The 18,002-nt window shown below is 41.1% G+C and overlaps 1 protein-coding gene across 1 annotated transcript in view; it reads right to left on the minus strand.

Annotated features, from left to right (window-relative positions):
* Window positions 1-18,002, minus strand: part of mboat2a (membrane bound O-acyltransferase domain containing 2a) — a 68,114-nt gene that overhangs the window by 8,670 nt on the left and 41,442 nt on the right. The window contains exons 3-5 of the mRNA XM_034675502.1: window positions 15,142-15,219; window positions 5,973-6,068; window positions 3,502-3,557 (exon numbers count right to left, since the gene is read on the minus strand). Coding sequence (XP_034531393.1) covers window positions 3,502-3,557; window positions 5,973-6,068; window positions 15,142-15,219 — 230 coding nt within the window. The remainder of the gene's footprint in view (window positions 1-3,501; window positions 3,558-5,972; window positions 6,069-15,141; window positions 15,220-18,002) is intronic.

Below are 18,002 nucleotides of genomic sequence, written 5' to 3' on the forward strand. Positions count from 1 at the left end.
GCAGAGGAACGCAAATGGACACACAACACATTCAGAAAAAAACACCCAAAATCCAATCACATGTGGATCTGAAACTTGAAAAGCAGGTTAAAGCTTCTGTGAGGAGTTAGTGTTGATTTTGGATTTGCTGATCTGGTCCTGTACATGCATAAGGACTGTCTTCAAACAATAACAAAACTCATCCTGTTCTCTTTTAGCAGTCACTCATGTCCCTCCAGTGAGTCTTTGTTTAGCAAAATGTCAATAAAGGCTGTTTTGGCAGTGTGCTTCAAATCACTTTGTCTGACAACTACCCCACAGAAGTGATTACAAGCAATGCAAATAATTACATAGATGAAAACAATAAAAGATAATAATAATAATAATTACATGTAAATTATCAATCAAGTCGCTGATAATCTTGTCTGATTTTTTCGGTCCCACAAAAGCATCAATATGCAAAAATATGCATAATGTGTATTATGATGAAACACTCTAAAAAGTGCTGACCCTCAGGGCGTGCAGGTAGAGTGTCAAAGGTTTATGTCATTGCATCACATATGTTAAGAGACCATGAAGGTCATGCATGAGTGGTGGATAGACACCAATTTCCTTCAGCTGAGCTGGTAAAGAGACGGTGAGTGACTGAACCAGGCTGTTTATTAGAACCCCCCTAAGAGCTCATCATCCAACACAGCTTCTTCCACTGCTCTGATTAAAGCTGTTTTGCTGGCTCCTTACTGGAAATATTTAAAGGGGACAAATTACACCCAGGGAGGACAGTATGGCAGCCGTTATTGCTCTTATAGAAAAGGTAACTAGAGGTCACTCAAAATCTGTTCTGTTTGTTCCATGGAGACCTCGGCTAATTAACAGTCACGGCTTGTAGTGTTCGCATCATAGGGCAAATGTAAGGTTGAGTACAATACATTGCACTCCAGGCTATGTTTAGTTAAATTATGCAGCTCCTCTGGCCACAATTAAACCTCTAATATCAATGACGAGTAAAGAATACTTAAAACATCTATAGGGAAATTTGCCTTGAATGTAGAGGCACCCACATACTGAAGAAACACTGTGTGAAACACTAAATGCTGATTGGTCAGAACCCTATAACAGTGGTAACAGCAAAAGTGACGCCAGGGACGACCTGATCACACATGCCACATCAAATCAATCTGCAGAAATGAGTCCGGAACACTTCACTTTTGCCTGTTGACACCGTGGCGAAAACGTTGGGGGAGCAAGACACCAGCTTTGAGTTGGGACCTTGCTCACCCTGTCTGAATTCTAATTTGCATAAACACCAGTTCACTATACATTATCTCTTAATTATAGTGCATTATTACCCAGCTGTCTTACTGATGCTTGATTCTGATTGGTCAAAACTCCTTGACAACCCCTTGACCACGGTTATTAACTTTCAATAACATGTGCAACGCCGGAGGCAAACTGATCACACGTCGTGTCGAATCAATCCACGGAAAAGAGTTCAGGCACATTTATCTTCTGCTTGTTGACACCATAGACTGTAATGTGACGTATAGCCGTTAGCTTCCACTCACATCATATTGATATACAATGCGGCTAAAACGCTAGTTTCGGTTAGCGTGCTAATCATAGACTGTATAAAATATGGACGTAGTATCTGTGACGTCACCCATCTGTTTCTGAAGCGCTGTTTTGAGGCCGATCGGTGGCGGGAGCCATATTGCTGCTGTCGAACGATTGTGACGTAAAGAGGCAGGCTTTGAGCCTCCTAACCAACAGCTACAGTGTTCCTGCCTGTCAATTAAGTCAGCTGTGCCTCTCATTGGAAGACTAGTAATCTTAATATCTTCAAAATTGCCACATAAAAAAAAAATTCACCCCTGTACAGTGTGTGCCGATCGAGAAATGAGCTATCCAGACTACATTGTCTTTTGCACCAGGCTGTAAACATGTTTATTTCTTCTGTGAAGATCGGCTTTTTTGAATTGGTGTGTATGTGGTTTCCGGTTCTTTCGGAGCCAGCCTCAAGCGGATCCTCAATGAACTGCAGTTTTTAGCACTTCCGCATTGGACTCATAGTTTTATGCATAGTTTTTATGCTTGGTGCTAATTCAGCAGGCCAAACAACACAGGTTTATTTATATTGGATCCTGTCCGACAACCCTAACAACAGCAGGTGAGCGAAACTTAAAAAAACTTTGAGCGGTGGTGATGACAGCGGCAGTGTTAAAAGTTGCGACATTTGCCTCCTTTATTTCCAAAGGTGTGTGAACCGCGAAGCTCAGAGAAGGAGAGCTGAATGAGGACAGTTAAATGTTTAATCGACCTCAACAGTCAGATAAAAATCCAACACCATGGAACGCTAACTGCCGTGAAAGCACTGGGATTTAGGTTAGTAGCAAGGTAATAAGTGGGATAATGTAAGGTTAGCAGGTGGTTATGGGAAATAGCTCTGTTGGGATTCTATTTCCCATAACCACCTGCTAATCATACATTATCCCTTCCATAATAGTGATCAAGTGTATATCCAAACTGCTTTATACACTCCTTATGTGATGAGTTTAGCAAATCGCAGATAGAGAGAAGTCTACTGTATAAACATGACGCTAAACCCTTAGCTGTGTGTGTATGTGATTGTGTGTGTGTGTGTATGTGATTGTGTGTGTGTGTGTGTGTGTGTGTGTGTGTGTGTGTGTGTGTGTGTGTGTGTGTGTGTGTGTGTGTGTATGTGTGTGTGTAGAAACAGCAGGTGGATGTCAGGGTGTGACAGTTCTTTTAGGTTGGGAATTACAGGCTTAGTTTCTCATTAGACTCACAGTTGCAAGAAGAATCAGTGACATGAACAGAATTTAAAGCTCCACACTGCAGGCACACACACCAACACACACCGCTCGCACACTGCTGATTGTGTTCAGTCTAGAGTATCCCAAAGTGTCTTAAGACTCCATGTGGGAGAGAAAAAAAACCCCATCATTATCTTCTAAAGCTTTAAGTCTCCTCGGTGCTTCATCACACTTGTTTGTTTTGTGTCGAGTCTCCATCTTTATTTTGGCTCATTAGCGTTTGTTGTTTTGGTTTTAGCAGAAAATCAGCTGATGAATGAATTAAACCTTACAATCCAATGATTAACACCGTTCAGTTTGTGCTTTAAGGCTTTAAGCCAGCCACTACACTGTTACACAGAGAGAGAGGGAGAGAGGGGTGTGTGTGTGTGTGTGTGTGTGTGTGTGTGTGTGTGTGTGTGTGTGTGTGTGAGAGAGAGAGAGAGAGAGAGTGCATACTTGGTCATTGGCCCATTACATAACCGTGTTCATGCTCTCTTTCTGGTTCACTAGTCCATTGGCAGAACTGACTACTGGCCTCAGAAAAGCTGCCATGTGATCTGTTTTTAAACTCCAAAGAGAACTGAACCATTTTCACTTCTGTCACATCTGCCACTTCTGTCCCTCCAAAGACGACACACCCACACACAGAGGCATGCACAGACACATACACCTAAAACCACACATGCCTTAGAGACACCAGCCTTACCGTCATGTATTTCAAATGCCAAGCTGGTAATCTTCTGTGTTATAACCATCATGGGCCTGGAACAGAAAAACGGTCAGTTAATATTTTGAATATGTAAAACAGAGCACACACAGCAGCCATGATGGTGTTTTGTTTCGTCTCAAGCACTTCAGGTTTGAAAGCAGACTTTGGATGCCGTGTAATGCAGTGGTAACACAAACAGTGTTTGAGGCAGTGTTATTTTCACAATGAAACATTTCCTGCCGGATAGTTTCAGACCATTTTGAGCTTCCTGTCATTATTCTTTGTGGTTTTCTTCTTTATCAGATCAGGCCTGATCTAGTCCTACGCTTCCCAACCCTCTTTCTTTTGACTTACTGAAGCCATTCTCTATTAAAGAACACACACACACACACACACACACACACACACACACACACACACACACACACACACACCTTAAATATCTGCCCTAATTATCTTTAACCTGTATTAGGAAACATACATCACTGTAAACTTCAGCATTAACAAGTTCATGTCCTGACTAGTTTTAGACATGAACTTCTACTCAGTGACCCGAGGTTTTTCCCTCCCTTAAAAAGCACGTATTGAGGAAGTACAGAATAAGAACTGAAAGTTTTTTTAAAGACACAGGTTTCTTTGTTCTAACATGTACAAGTGAGGAAAGTTTTAGGACACGTAAAGGTTTGGGAAAGCACCCTTTCATTTCATCTGAATTGTTAGGGACGGCTGGAACAAGGGAACGCTGACGTCATCATCTCAACTTGTGCACTGCAGTCGTTTATATGTGTTGTGCATGCAGCATAAATCCAAGATAGCACACAATAATTTCAAATTCACAAATATGAACAGAGTAGTTTTTTTTATGTGTATTATCTATTTATTGGGGGGCTTTTACACCTTTATTTATAGCGGAGAGGACAGTGGATAGGATAAAAACAGGAGAGAAAGTGGGAGAATGACATGTGGGAAAAGCGCTGTGGGCTGGAATCGAACCAGGGCCACCGACTAAATGGGTGCACAACTTAACCATTAGGCTAAATTAGACTTTCGGTCCCCAGAGTGCGTCTTGAAATGGGTAAAAAGAGTTTTAGATACACTGCTCCTGCAGCCTGGAACCGGCTGCAGGAGTGCCTGGGTTTGAGTGAGCTTGTCTCTTTACATGTTTTTAAAAGCAGACTGAAGGCTCTTGATGAACATGCATCAGCCTGTAGATGCTTTGACTGATGACTTTTGTTTGGAAATCCATGATATGCTGTCATGTTTTTTAACTCTGTGTTGTTTGTAACTTTGTTGGAACGTGCTGCTGCCGATCTTAGCCAGGACACACTTGTAAAAGAGATTCTTAATCTCAATGTGGTTTTCCTGGTTAAAGCTGCTGTTGGTAGTCCTGGAATAAAGATCAGTTCAGGGAGAGATTGTGAATGTCAAAACTAACCCTCCAAAACAGATTTCCCTCTCACTACGTCCCTCTCCCCCCCTATCTGCTCCTGTAAGCCCCGCCCACAAACAGGTCATAGTGCACGCTCAACAAGGACAATGTAGGAGGACCAATCAGGAGAGTGGCTCTGATTGGTCAGAGCTGACGGGAGCGATTGGAATTTTTAGATTGCTGGATACAGAGGCACCTTATTTATTGATGGCTGTTGATGAGTGTTATGACTTTTTTGCCAAACACAGCACAAGTACAGTTTTTTACCACAGTCCTCCTAACTGCAGCTTTAAATACATTTAAATAAAATAGATAAATAAATAAATAAATCCGCCCCCACTACGCACTCCGTTAAAGAACATCTGTTCACCTTTGCTGCCACCTCAAGAGGACACTCACTGAGCATGTGCACAATGTCCTTCTATCGTGTTTGACGTGACAGACTGATTGCACATTATTACAGCCTACTGGTCTGGCATGCTTACGTGGGCGTTTTCAACCGTTCTGCAGGACAGAGAAATATTCATAAACTAGTGTGGACAGGATTTTTTTTTCTTTAAATGGAGAGAAAAAAAAAGTGTAACAAACGCGAACACTTACGTTTTGAACGCTATGAGCCTGACATTTTCTGGAGGAACAGAGGAGCAGGCGAGGCAGTTGAAAATAGGGAAATCTCTGCCCTCTCAGAGGCCGTATGGGTTTGCATTGGGTTGCTAAGGAACAAGCCACCCCCACCTACCCTGCTGGGAGTACAGGCTGTCTGCTGGAACTGTCAGACAGTCTGGAGGAAGAGCGAACCAACCAGGAGGAACTATATAACCACTATCGACGTCCTCCTGCGGACACGGGAGTGTGGCATGCTCTCCTTTCTGTGTAGCTCAGACTGCTTGAGACATTTCCAATATTCCCCTGACTACTTCTCTTTGAAGCCTTATTTCTCGTTCTCAGTAAAGCTTTCAGAGTTAAGACCAGCTGAGGTCTTTAGTTTGTAATTATGCAAGACGATCCTAAAGAGCTCTGTGGTCTTTGTGTAGCTTACCCTGTAAAATCTGCAGAGTACATGCCGTAGTCGAAGACGTAGACTCGTGTGATCTGACACAGGATCAGGTAGCCAAGCGTCACGATGAAGCAGTACCTGAAGAGAAAGAGAGAGAGAGAGAAATAAATTAGGACAGTTTATATGGGAGCTAAAAAAAAAGGATGCTGCGTTCAAAGGACACAAACAATAATGAGATCTTGGTGCGACCACACCAGTATTTAACTTTTTTTTCAGGTGGGGTCACTCTCGTTAGATACACTTAATATTTATCCCCAGAGTTCAGCTGAGGAAACAAACCTTGACCATCCCACTGCTGTCCTTTCTGTGGCCGAACAACGACTTTGTTGATGTACAGTACAAAAGGCAGAGACCTCTGCCACAGGGAAATGAGAGGGGGTTGAAAATTGGACAAAAGAGGCAGAGGAGGCTCCAGTAATGTGTCAGTGTCAGTGCTTGGACACAGAAGACAAGGCAACCTTTCAACCGAAGACCAAAGACAAAGCATCACTTAAGCCTGCTGTACAAAGCTGCTGCAGAGTCAGCCCAAGTTAAAGCTAGCTCGCTAGCATTCCTCTGCTGCCAACAATAAGAGGATTGTGCTGCTCGGAGAAGGAATACAACGCACGGGCTAGAGCGAGGCTGCACCGCTGATAAGACACAACGAGGCCTCTTGATTCTGAGAGCTTACTGTATCTGCAGCCCAGGACACAGCCAAGATCCTATGATCTCTACTGCTGAGCATTTATCACACAGAATAAAAACTCTTTCACACTGAAGCCATGTGATTTTATTTTTCAACCCCTTTAAGAGCTCTCTCTCCCAAACTCACACACTAGTATTAATCAGAGATGGCACAGAGTGAAGAGGAGGTAATTTTAATACAATATCGTTATATTGTGTTTGTGTTCAACCCACACTTGGCATGTTTTGCAGTGCATACAATATTTGTCCACACGCCTCTTTACAAAGATATTCCCAGAACAACCCTGAAGCAACAAGGCTCGTCAAAATGTGCAGATCTTTCTTTGACAGACAGAGAAGCAGACAGGAAATGTAGGAAGAGGGGGCGAGCATGACAAGCAAGAAAGCTATTACGCTCTCGTATTTAGCCAACGCTGTCCACTATCACTGTCAAGATACTCCTTTAAGATTTGTGAAAGTTCCCAGAAGCTACTGAATGAGCGAAAGAAAAAGTACCTAATGCTATGGGACCTCAGTGGAAACAAAAATGATAGTTTTTTGTGAATGAAAGCGAAAGACATCCTGTACCTGCTTCCTGTGAGACTCTAAACTTGTGGCTACACTGCTCCAGTGCTCGAGTTTTAGAGGGCAACTTGGTAGTCTGAAAGCTGAGAGGTTACAGCAGCGATTCTGCTAAAGGTGCTCTTAGACCAGAAGATCCAGGAACTTTTAGCCCATCTGCAGGAACTAAATGGTTCCAGAACGTGTCTGATAGTGTGCTTTAGTGTTTTATGGATGTAAGCTGGGATGTGTATAGTAGCTGTTGGGAGGGTTGAAGATATTTTCATCTACCAAAGAGGGACCTGCAGAAAAGCTTGGGGACCTGTGGGTTACAGAGTTGGACTAGCATAGGGTTAATTTAAACATACGGAGGCACAAGCAGAAAACAAGCTCGGCTAATTTGATACATCAGGACTTAAACTTGAGACTGAAAACTAACAAGTACGAGCAGGCCCTGATATGTTCAGGAGCTGCCTTCAACACTTCAATCTCACAGTCAGACACTCAGACACTTCGTTGAATGCTTAAAAATAAGGCGTTTGGTTTAGGTGAGGGGGGGGGGGATTACCAGGTATTGAGTGCAAGAGGAGTGTTCTGTAATGATGTGTGTTCGTGTGTTAGTATCACTACCTGTATTAGGACATTTCTGTAACACAACCACAACAGTGGAAAGCAGTATACAGACAACTGAGGCTGGCAGGAAAGACAGAGACAGAGAAACCACACTCAGCATGAATGACATCATTAACGCGCCCACTTGTTTGCACTGAATTTTCCAGACTATTACCTGCGGCATTCACACCAGCTCACCCTGACTTCACACTGACAGTTTACTGAGGGGCTGACAAAGTCTAGATACATTCAGGGTGAATGGATTCAGCTGTTTTTGGTCACACATGCACTTAACCTGACAAGGTGGGTGCATTTTCAAGGTGCAGTGTGTGTGTTAAAAATGGAGCTAATGTCAATATAAAAATAACAGAGTTTTTACGTTTGTAAGAAAAAGTAGCTTTGCATTAAAACCAACAGAAGAATGGCAGATATTTACATTTCATGTGAGTCCTTTTATCAGTCCAAAGTATAAAGAACTTTTTCTGTTGACTCTGCTTTCATTTTCAATCCCCATTCCATCAGGAGCATATTTCTCTGGCAGCAGTGCACAGCTGCAGTCATCAGTGAGCATATGAGCTATATGTGCTGCAGCAGCTATATTTGCAGTTGGCCCAACAGGGATCCTGTCTTTATCCTCATCTGATTTGTGTTTGTGGAATTCACAGCACAGAGGGGGGGGGGGGTGTTATATTTCCACTCGTAGCATCAGAAGGAGTCTGAAACCAAAGCAGGCCTGTCTCCATCTGAGGGACAGGAGTAGACAGGTTGAGGCGTAGACAAGGAGCCACACACACACACACACACACACACACACAAGAGCCACAGGTAGGGATAAACACTGGACATGGTGTGATGAAAATGAAAAACAGGCTATAAATAAATCCCAGTGCTCCGGGACCTCTCTCTGAGGTTGTGCACACATAGTAAACGCCTGGAGGCACACTTCATGCTCGCTCAGATGCATACACAGATCCAGAGGAAATTTCCATCTGTTCAGCATGCAACTGTGGAGCAGTCATTTGTGCACTCAGAATTTATATTAGCTTTGCTGTAGCATGAGTGTAATCAAGCTGATTTTTTATAAACTGCTGTGTGTAGATTTCATATGATGTGTTTGCAGAAACTGAAGTCTTAGGATTTGGGTTAGGATTTCTTTAAATATAGTTTAAGCCATTTTGGAGAGCTCAAGTTCAGCGTGAGTTCTTGTGTTGAAAAGTTTCAGCTCTGTCTTTGTGTTCTTTAGTGGCTGGCTTTGAATCCTGGGTGAAGAAATAAAGGGAGAAACCTCATCTGTCAGCATGTTAAAACTTGCACACTCAGTGCCCCCCACCCATTGCTTCAGTTAATAAACAGCACATGCAGACTGTATAGAAACTTTTGCTTGAAATGCGGTTCCAAACAAAAACCATAGTCATTACAGCTATCAGTTACAGTTTGCATCTTTACTGTATTGAAGAAGGGGAAGGTAAGTCTTGATAAAGGGTCCTAATTTATTTGGAAGTGGGAGCCAAATTCTCTTCAAATAGGATTTCCTACATCAGCCATACTTTTTTCAGAAAAAAATGAAGCTTAATTGATTTTTTTTTTTTCCTATAATAAGAGTGTAGAATTTCATCACATGTATTAAATATGAGGAAACTGGTCAGAGACTAAGATAGATAAAATGGATGAAACTCAAGATGATTGAGGTAACTGTGAGAAAACTGGCTTCTTCACTCCTTCACTCACGGTTCTTCTTCAGCACCTGATCCAACTTAACCACATTCACATGGCTGTCACTTTCCTGTGGTGTCACCACTGTGTTCAAGGTTTATAACTCGCTTTCCCGCTATCTGGCAGTTGTTGCCATGGCGCAGTTACCCATCTGATAAGCAACCTAAACGTAAAGAAAGGAAAAAACATGGAGGGAAATTGAACAGTATTTTAAAGGTGACATATCACGCTTTTTTCATCAATATATATTGGTCTAAGAGGTCCCCAAAACATGTCTTTAAAGTTTATGCTCAAAAAAACACTTTGAATCATCAGAACACTCTGTTTTCCCTCTGACCACGCCCCCTCAGGAAGTGGATGTGCCTCGGCTCTCCGGCACGTTGATCTAATGTTTACATGTTGGCTGAATATACACGGCTGCTCAGAGATCACGTTACTTCAACCCTCTGAATCTGATCCTGACGGAGAGGCGCCTGTAGCAGGACCTTTCTGAACGATTGGTCACAGATTTAGTGTTTCTTGTTGTTTTATTTATCAGTATGTAGACGTGTGTCTTGATACACAGCTACGAACATGTAGCTATGTGGCTATGCTAACTAGCGCTAGCACTTATCCATGATAAATACAAATCATCCACTAGATCTTCAAATCTGCAGACGTGGGGAGTAAAACCGACCTCTGCAAGAAAGGCAGCAGGACCTTTTATGAAGGATTGGTCACAGATTCTGTGTTTCTTGTTGTTTTATTTGTCAGTGTGTCTTGGTACACAGCTACAGCTATGAACATGTAGCTATGTGGCTATGCTAATTAGCGCTAGCACTTTTCCATGACAAATAAAATTCATCCACTAGATCTTCAAATGTGCAGACGTGGGGAGTAAAACCGACCTTTGTGTTTATTAAGACAGCCTACAACTAGCATGCCTCCCTCCTAAGCTCCTTGTTAGCACACATTTGTGCAGGTAATGAAAAACGGAGGAGGGATTCAGTATTATTTTATACAGTCTATGGGCTGAACAAGCTCCGAGCTCTGACTCCGTGACAGACCGGATATTGTTGTTACGTAACAAAAACACGGAAGTCTGAAACGGCTCGTTTCACACACATTTACAGAAAGGTGAAGAAATCAAAACAGGGGCAGAATGGATTTTTTTAATTCTCGGGGGGTTGTAGACATGCCAGGGACACATATTTCAGGTAGAGAACCATTAAAAAGTCAATTTTGCATGATATGTCACCTTTAAGTAATATGGTGAATTTATCTCTTAGTAGCTGATCTCAGGTAAAAGCTGATGTGAGCATCAAACATGAAACGTATAACAAATTAATGTACTATCCGTGATGTCACCCATCTGTTTCTGAAGCACTGTTTTGAAGCTGATCGTTGGCGGGTGCCATATTGAAATGCTGAACTCAATTTAACTTCTGTCGATATAGTGTGAGGTAAAGAGGCAGGCCTTTAGCCTTTTTGCTACCAACTAACAAGTGCCCATCTGTGAATCAAGTCAACCATGCCTAAGTATAATATCTTTGAAAACAGCGATTTTAAAAAAATATTCACCCTCAGTTGTCCTTTTGAATGGGTGTGTATGTGGTTTCTGGTGTTTCTACAGCCAGCCTCTGGTGGACGCTTGATGAACTGCACTTCTGCATCTGCATAATTTCATATGGCTGGTTGGCATTAAATAACAAACTAGCAAACACTACTGTTACACTAAAAATGTATGTTTCTCTAGTATTATACAACACAAACAGTATTCAATCAATCGATCTTTATTTATAAAAAGCCAATTTACAAAAATGTTGATCTCTATTATTAGCATTCAAAACTTCCTTGTTTTTTAACATTAGATATAGCAATGCAAGGATATATCACAAGTTGAGCATAACAGACATTGCGACAGCAGGTGAAGACCTAGCCGTTCAGGATGCACCATTGTGTTTCAAGTTGGAGGTATGGCAGCATTTTGGCTTTCCCTGATATTCCTGAAGGAAAACACGTCAATTCCAAGCCCAGAGCCCAAGCTGCACTTTAGTTTATTTATAGATTTACCTTATCTGTTTTAATATTTAATACTTTCATTTGGGAATCATTCACTTTCTATTTCTATACAATTGTTCTGAAATTTACCAACAAGGTATTTTTGTATGGGGGTTTTTTGTTTTTTTGCAAGGTGCTGAAAAAAGTGTGCAGTGGTTTTATTTGAGTTACAAAACACCTTAAAAATGAAAAAGGATTACTTTGTTTACAAAGAAATATAAGAGAAAAAATATATTTGGCAACTGTCCATATCTGAGAATTGAAATAAAACAATAGTTCTAAAAATTTTGAGTTCAATCCAGTTTTCTTGAAAAAGTTAGAGAATCGTGAGCGAATCGTATTGTGAATCAAAAATCGGGATTCGAATCAAATCGTGGGTTGAATGTATCCATACATCCCTAATTAGATATGAAGTTTTTGAATGCTATATTACGAAGCTAAAAGGTAACCACATATGTTTCTTTCCAGACCCAACTCGGTCGAGGCATGATGTCTGTCTAACATGAGTCTGGTTCTGCCTGAGGTTTCTGCCTGTTAAAAGGAAGTTTTTCCTCGCCACTGTAACTAGCTAAATACTGCGATGTGCAATGCTCATGATGGATTAAGGTGAGATCAGACTGAGTCTTACCCTGTCTTGAAGTTAAGTCTCTGTTCATAATTTGACATAGAGTGGTCTAGACCTCCTATGTTTGTAAAAGCGTCTTGAGATAACGTTTGTTGTGATTTGGCGCTATACAAATAAAGATTGATTGATTGATTGTTTTGTTCTTTAACTTGCATTATGGCCTTATTTTCCCAAAGTATTATCAATATCAAGTTTCAGCAGCACAGCTTTTAAGTGTCCAGCCCTGAGCATGATATTGCTAAAATATATCCACGTGATTTCTGTATGAATGCAGTCATTGAAAAGGAAACTTTGTCATTTGTTACAACACATCTAAAAACGTTCCTCATGTCTCTGTCTTTATGAGTGTTCAACCAGCAGGCCGAGCTGTTGCGTTCACTTGTTGGAAAGCTTCTGGAACGTTCCCCGTCCTTTCACCTCACCCAGCAGGTGAACTCTCAATGAGGTAAAGGGAGAGAGTGAGAGTGAGAGGTTCAGAGCTCAACCAGTCTGAATAGTTTGAAATCTGATGCCTCACAATGAACGGAGCATCTCAAGCCTCACCAAGCGGAGATCACATTCACAGCCGTTCCCACAGACGAGGAAAAAAAAAAAGAAGCTTTTTGCAGCTCCATGAAGCTGTCAAACTGCACTCAGTGTACACACTCCCCCAAAGGTCGTGTTTCTGAGAGGGAGAATGTGAATGTTTGCTATTTGTTCTTCTTACAAAGTGCACTGCTCTTGGGAGTGTGGTCTTGTAGTTTTTTTCAGAACAAACTGATGTCACTGCTGCAGGAAAGTCTCATAGTTGACAGTTCACATTTGTAAAATCAATGAATCATTCAAAAGTGTTAAATGAGACCTGAATGTATATCTGGACTGTTTGTAACATAATTGCTCAATAAAAAGATACTTGAAATTAAAAAAAAAAAGTTCCCCACAGAAGCTTTAAAAGCAGTGTAATCATTGGTAAGGTTACATGGTGTTATGTAAGACAGTTGGAATATAATGAGTGGGTCAGCCAACGAGGTTACAAAGATAAGAGATGGAGTACAGGTGAAAAACAGAAAGAAGGGGGCAACTTGAAAACTCTTTGAAGGGGAAAAACAAACTTCAGATGATGAAATAACTATAAGAAAAGATGAAAAAAGAAGGTGAAGAAGAAAAAGAAAAAAGTGAAGGTAAGAAGGAAAAAGAGGAAGATGAGAGCAAAACGTAAAAAGACAAAAGGGAAACAATTGCTGATGAAAAAGACAGAGGAAAGGGAAGATGAAAAGAAAGAAGAAGGCACATAAGAAGACAAAGAAGAAAAAAAAAGAAAAGGAAGTAGTTCATGATGAGGCAGATAAAGAAGAAAAGGAAGATGATGAAAACATTGTACAAAAAGATGAAGACGACCAAGATGAAGGAAATTAGAAACAAGAAGATGAAGAAATATCAGAGGAGGAAGACAACAAAGATGAAGGAGTGGAAGAAGAAGGAGGAATAAAAAAAAAGTGAAGGAACCATGAAAATGTTTGATGAAGAGAAAGAAGAATGATTAAAGGAAAAGAAGGAATGGAAGAAAGAGACAGAAATTAAAACAAAGAAGAAAACAAAGTAGACAAAGAAGAGAAAGAAGACTAAAAGAAAGGAGACAGAAAATGAAAATGAAAGTTAAAAGAATAAAACTGAAAGAATTATAAAAAATAAAGCCACCTCCAACTGTGTACCTACTGTCCCTTGAATATCATCAGGCACTACATACAGCTGTGTACATTTTTAAATATACATCATTTGTTTATTTAAAGTAGGGGCTGATTAAATCAAATGCAACTATCACAAGTCACAGAAATGTAAAATATCTTGATCTATGTTAAAGCCCTAAATGCAAATGCAGCCAGCTGAAGTGTACGAAAGTGTAAAGACAAAAAAGGGTTAAAAATTGGCCAGAAGCCAGAGGCCCGGAGCCCCACTTCAATCTGAACCGGTCACTGCCTGTGAGACTCATTTGTTATCCTGAGGTGCTGGGTTCAACGCCCTCTGCAAACATGAACATGTCAGAGCACCCTGCCTCTGAAGTTCTCCTCCTCTGCACTCCTGAACTGCACGTTCATCCAGCAGGGGATTGGCTGAACTTTATCTCTGTATGCAGCAGTTTAGGTGTGTGTTGGTTTAGCTTGAGTGACGCAGCCATGGTTTTTCAGTTTCATAAGCGCTGCAGCGAGAGTGAGCCGACGCCGCTGCTTATCTGCTTCAGAGCACTGGGCTAAAAGCATACTAATGTTGTTTGCAGAGGGTTAATACTCGAGGAATAAACCTGAAATGACTCCTTGATGTAAAACACTGCTCTATGTTGAAATACCACATCGTACTGAGGATAAATGTGACCTGTATTTCATGCTACTGCCACTCTGTTGTCTGGTTTCAGACCTTTCTCTCTGAGGGTTGTTGCTTTTATGATTAATGTTTTGTTAGCGTCTATTTTAAGCGCTCTCCTAAGGGTGAACATCTACTGTTTGCACCTGCTTTTATAACCTTGAAATCTGGTAGAAAAAAATATCATCAAAGACAATGTCTTCGTGTGTGTGTGTGTGTGTGTGTGTGTGTGTGTGTGTGCGTGTGTGTGTGTGAGAATCTTGATGATGAGCCATGGTCACAGATGGACGCCTCGGGGGCAGAATCATCATCATGACCCTTGCTTCAAAAACACAGACAGAAGAGTGGGGATGCAAACAGAAAGTTTGATTCAGAGTTAACTGTTATGATGAGTTTTCATTATCTAACATCTAATCTGAGTTTTATGAGGTTTTGCTTTATTGGCTTTGAGAGATGTCTCCGTTATGCTCCTTGTTGTCCTCTCAGGCTCACAGAAGTGGTCGTTTCGCAGCTGTGCTTGTTTTATACACTTCCAGGAACCATGGTGTCAACAAGTTATACACTTTTTGAATCACTTTTTCATTTTATATAAGCTCTTACTTGTGCATGTGCTCCAAGCCAGCAAAGATCATCACACTGTAGGACAGACCGCTCTGGACCAGGAAGTGGAGGGAGTACCTGTGAAGAAACAGACGCCATATTAAAGCTAAACTGCTAATAACTCATCTCATGTCTCACTCAGTGGTAAGAAAACATCAAAACATTATCATAGTGAAAGTTAAAAACACAAGCAAACATGAAATGTACGCAGGAGGCGGGCAGAACGACAGGACAGGATTTAATTGGTTTCATCATTTGGCTCCTGATGTCAGGGATTGGTTGGTGTTTTCCCAGGTTTACTCTGGCTGTAGATAGCGGCTTTTTTTCACTCTTTTTTAAAGAACACATTATGTATTGATTGCCATTGGGACATAAAGATCATTTTAACCAGGTTAACAAAAAGTGTATCTAAATCTGACTACCAACCCCAGCTTTACTGCTAAGTTTATCAGTCACTGGAAACCTTTTGTTCACACGTTCAACTTCCTTCTTCAAGACTGTCACAAGGTTACCCACAATACTAATGTCCACATCCTGCTTTGTCATCCCGCACACTTGTAAGGAAGTGGAAATAACAGCATTACAAAACCAAAGTCACACTGTCGGGCCATGGGAAGCCGCACCTCTGTACCACTAGTGTGTCATCTTGACTCACAGGGTAAGCGAGATTATCATCATCACACTATGTTCTTTTCTGATTCCAATACCACCCAGATGTAAGATTCCTTATATGGCATCATTACAGTGAACTGGCCTGTGACGCACGAACACACTTCAGCGACAGTAGCAGAGACCAGATGGGTCTCTGAAGGGCACAGTGTGGGATGCTAGCTACGTCAAGCCCTCCAGGTGAGGGAGACGCCATGATGTATTAGCAGTGGGTCAACAGAGATGGCAGAGGCAGCAGGGGTTGACAGGAGAACAATGGAGGACAAGCTGACTGGATTCAAGGAACAGACATAAAAAAAAAAAAAGAGCAAGGAATGAAAGTAAATCTGATTAGAGCACAACACACCTTGGTGATTTTTATCCTATCCACTATCAAAGACGATTTGATCTCACATCCACAAAAGGCTCAAATGAGCTGAACTCCCCGTGACTGGAGAAATATTTCAAATGTTTAACATTCTGCTGTTGTTTTCTTCTGTGACTTTAAAAACAAATGTGTGTGCTTCCTCACAGAGAGGGAATAAATCATAAAAAAACCAACAACACTGTGCAGCTTCGTGAGAGGCATATCCTCTACGGGCTGTTGCAGCCAGGTGCTCAAAGACAGAGCAGCAAAAGTGTGTGCCAAAAAAGAACAAAACACTGAAACTCCTCTAATGTGTGTGCATGAGGGTGAAAGTTTGCAAAATGCAAAAGTGCCAGCATTGATGCATTCATGCATAACACATGCCAGTGAGGTGGCAGACACAAATTGAGATGCGTTTTAGGACGCTGGAAGTTACATCATAGAGTGTTGTAAAAATCAGACATTGAATTGTGAGGAACATTAAGCACTTTGTAGGGAGCGCTGGACCAAGAACAGAAAAAAACACACTTCTTAGAAGTCTCTATTTGTGGGTATTTAAAGCAGCTTATGCTCTTTTAATTGCTGTAGTGTGTAAAAGTGTTTGGCAGAGCTTCATAGACATAAACTTCTTTTTCTGGTTGTATTTCAACACAGAAGCTGGGAAGCCCTGATCAATTTCAAGATTCCTAGATGTGGTAATATTTTTTCACTTTTTCACAGAAGACGTCCCCTTTTTTAAATACGACTTATGTTGCCCAATAATCATAATAATAATAAATAATAATGCATTTTATTTATAGGCGCCTTTCTTGGCACTCAAGGTCACCTTACAACATTAATCAGCACTCATTCACCACTTTCAGTAAAAGCTCTTTACACGTGTCATCTGACTTCTTCTTAGTTTCATTTTCTTAATCTTTCTCACGTTTTTTTTTTGATGATCTGCCTCAGCGCCCTGACTGTCAACTTACAGAGCCATTACAGTAACACTTAACATCTTATCACTGAGCCTGACATAAAGCGAGTGTAATAACATTTTGAAGTGTCAAAACAAATAAAGGCTACATTTGTACATGTCAGAACTGATACACATCGGATAGAAATATTAAACTGATAGCAATCAATCTGTATTTATATAGCACCATCACATCAAACGTTATCTCAAGATGCTTTACAAACAGAGCAGGTATGTACCGTACTCTATGTCAGGGGGTTCCCAAACATTTCAGCCCGCGACCCCCAAAATTTAGATGCCAAAGACTCACGACCCCCACTGTCCCTCAAAGTGATTTAATGTGGCTTCATTTAGCTGGTCTGCAGAAATTTAACCCACCTCCCTGAGCATGTGTCTGTGTTTCCTGTGCTGTTATGAATAAACCTACTGCTACTGACGATTTTAATAATTAACTGTTCGCTAACCTTAAACTTAGGAGTCATCTGGCAAAAAGAAAGGCAGAAAACTCATAACATTTCCTATTTTCAAGGTTTTATTTCAAGTTCAGCTAGTATTTCTGTTGATATTTTTTAATATAATGGGTAAAATGTGCTAATTTTAGACCGCTTAGGGAAAAAAAGAAAAGTCTGGAAGAGATCTCACGACCCCCAAGGGGCTCCCGACCAACACTTTGGGAACCCCTGCTCTATGTTATATTATTAACAAAGACCCAACATCAAGACAGGATAAGATCCAGTCCCATCTTACAAACAGGACTCAGTCTGATCTCATCTTTATCCACCATGAGTAGAGCACTTTGCAGGATTTAGGACAAACTTCCTTTAACAGGCAGAAACCTTGGGCAGAACCAGACTCATGCGCCTCGACCGAGTTGGGGTTGGAAAGAGGGAT

The sequence above is a fragment of the Notolabrus celidotus genome, chromosome 22 (assembly GCF_009762535.1).
Source record: "Notolabrus celidotus isolate fNotCel1 chromosome 22, fNotCel1.pri, whole genome shotgun sequence".
Classification (NCBI taxonomy): domain Eukaryota; kingdom Metazoa; phylum Chordata; class Actinopteri; order Labriformes; family Labridae; genus Notolabrus; species Notolabrus celidotus.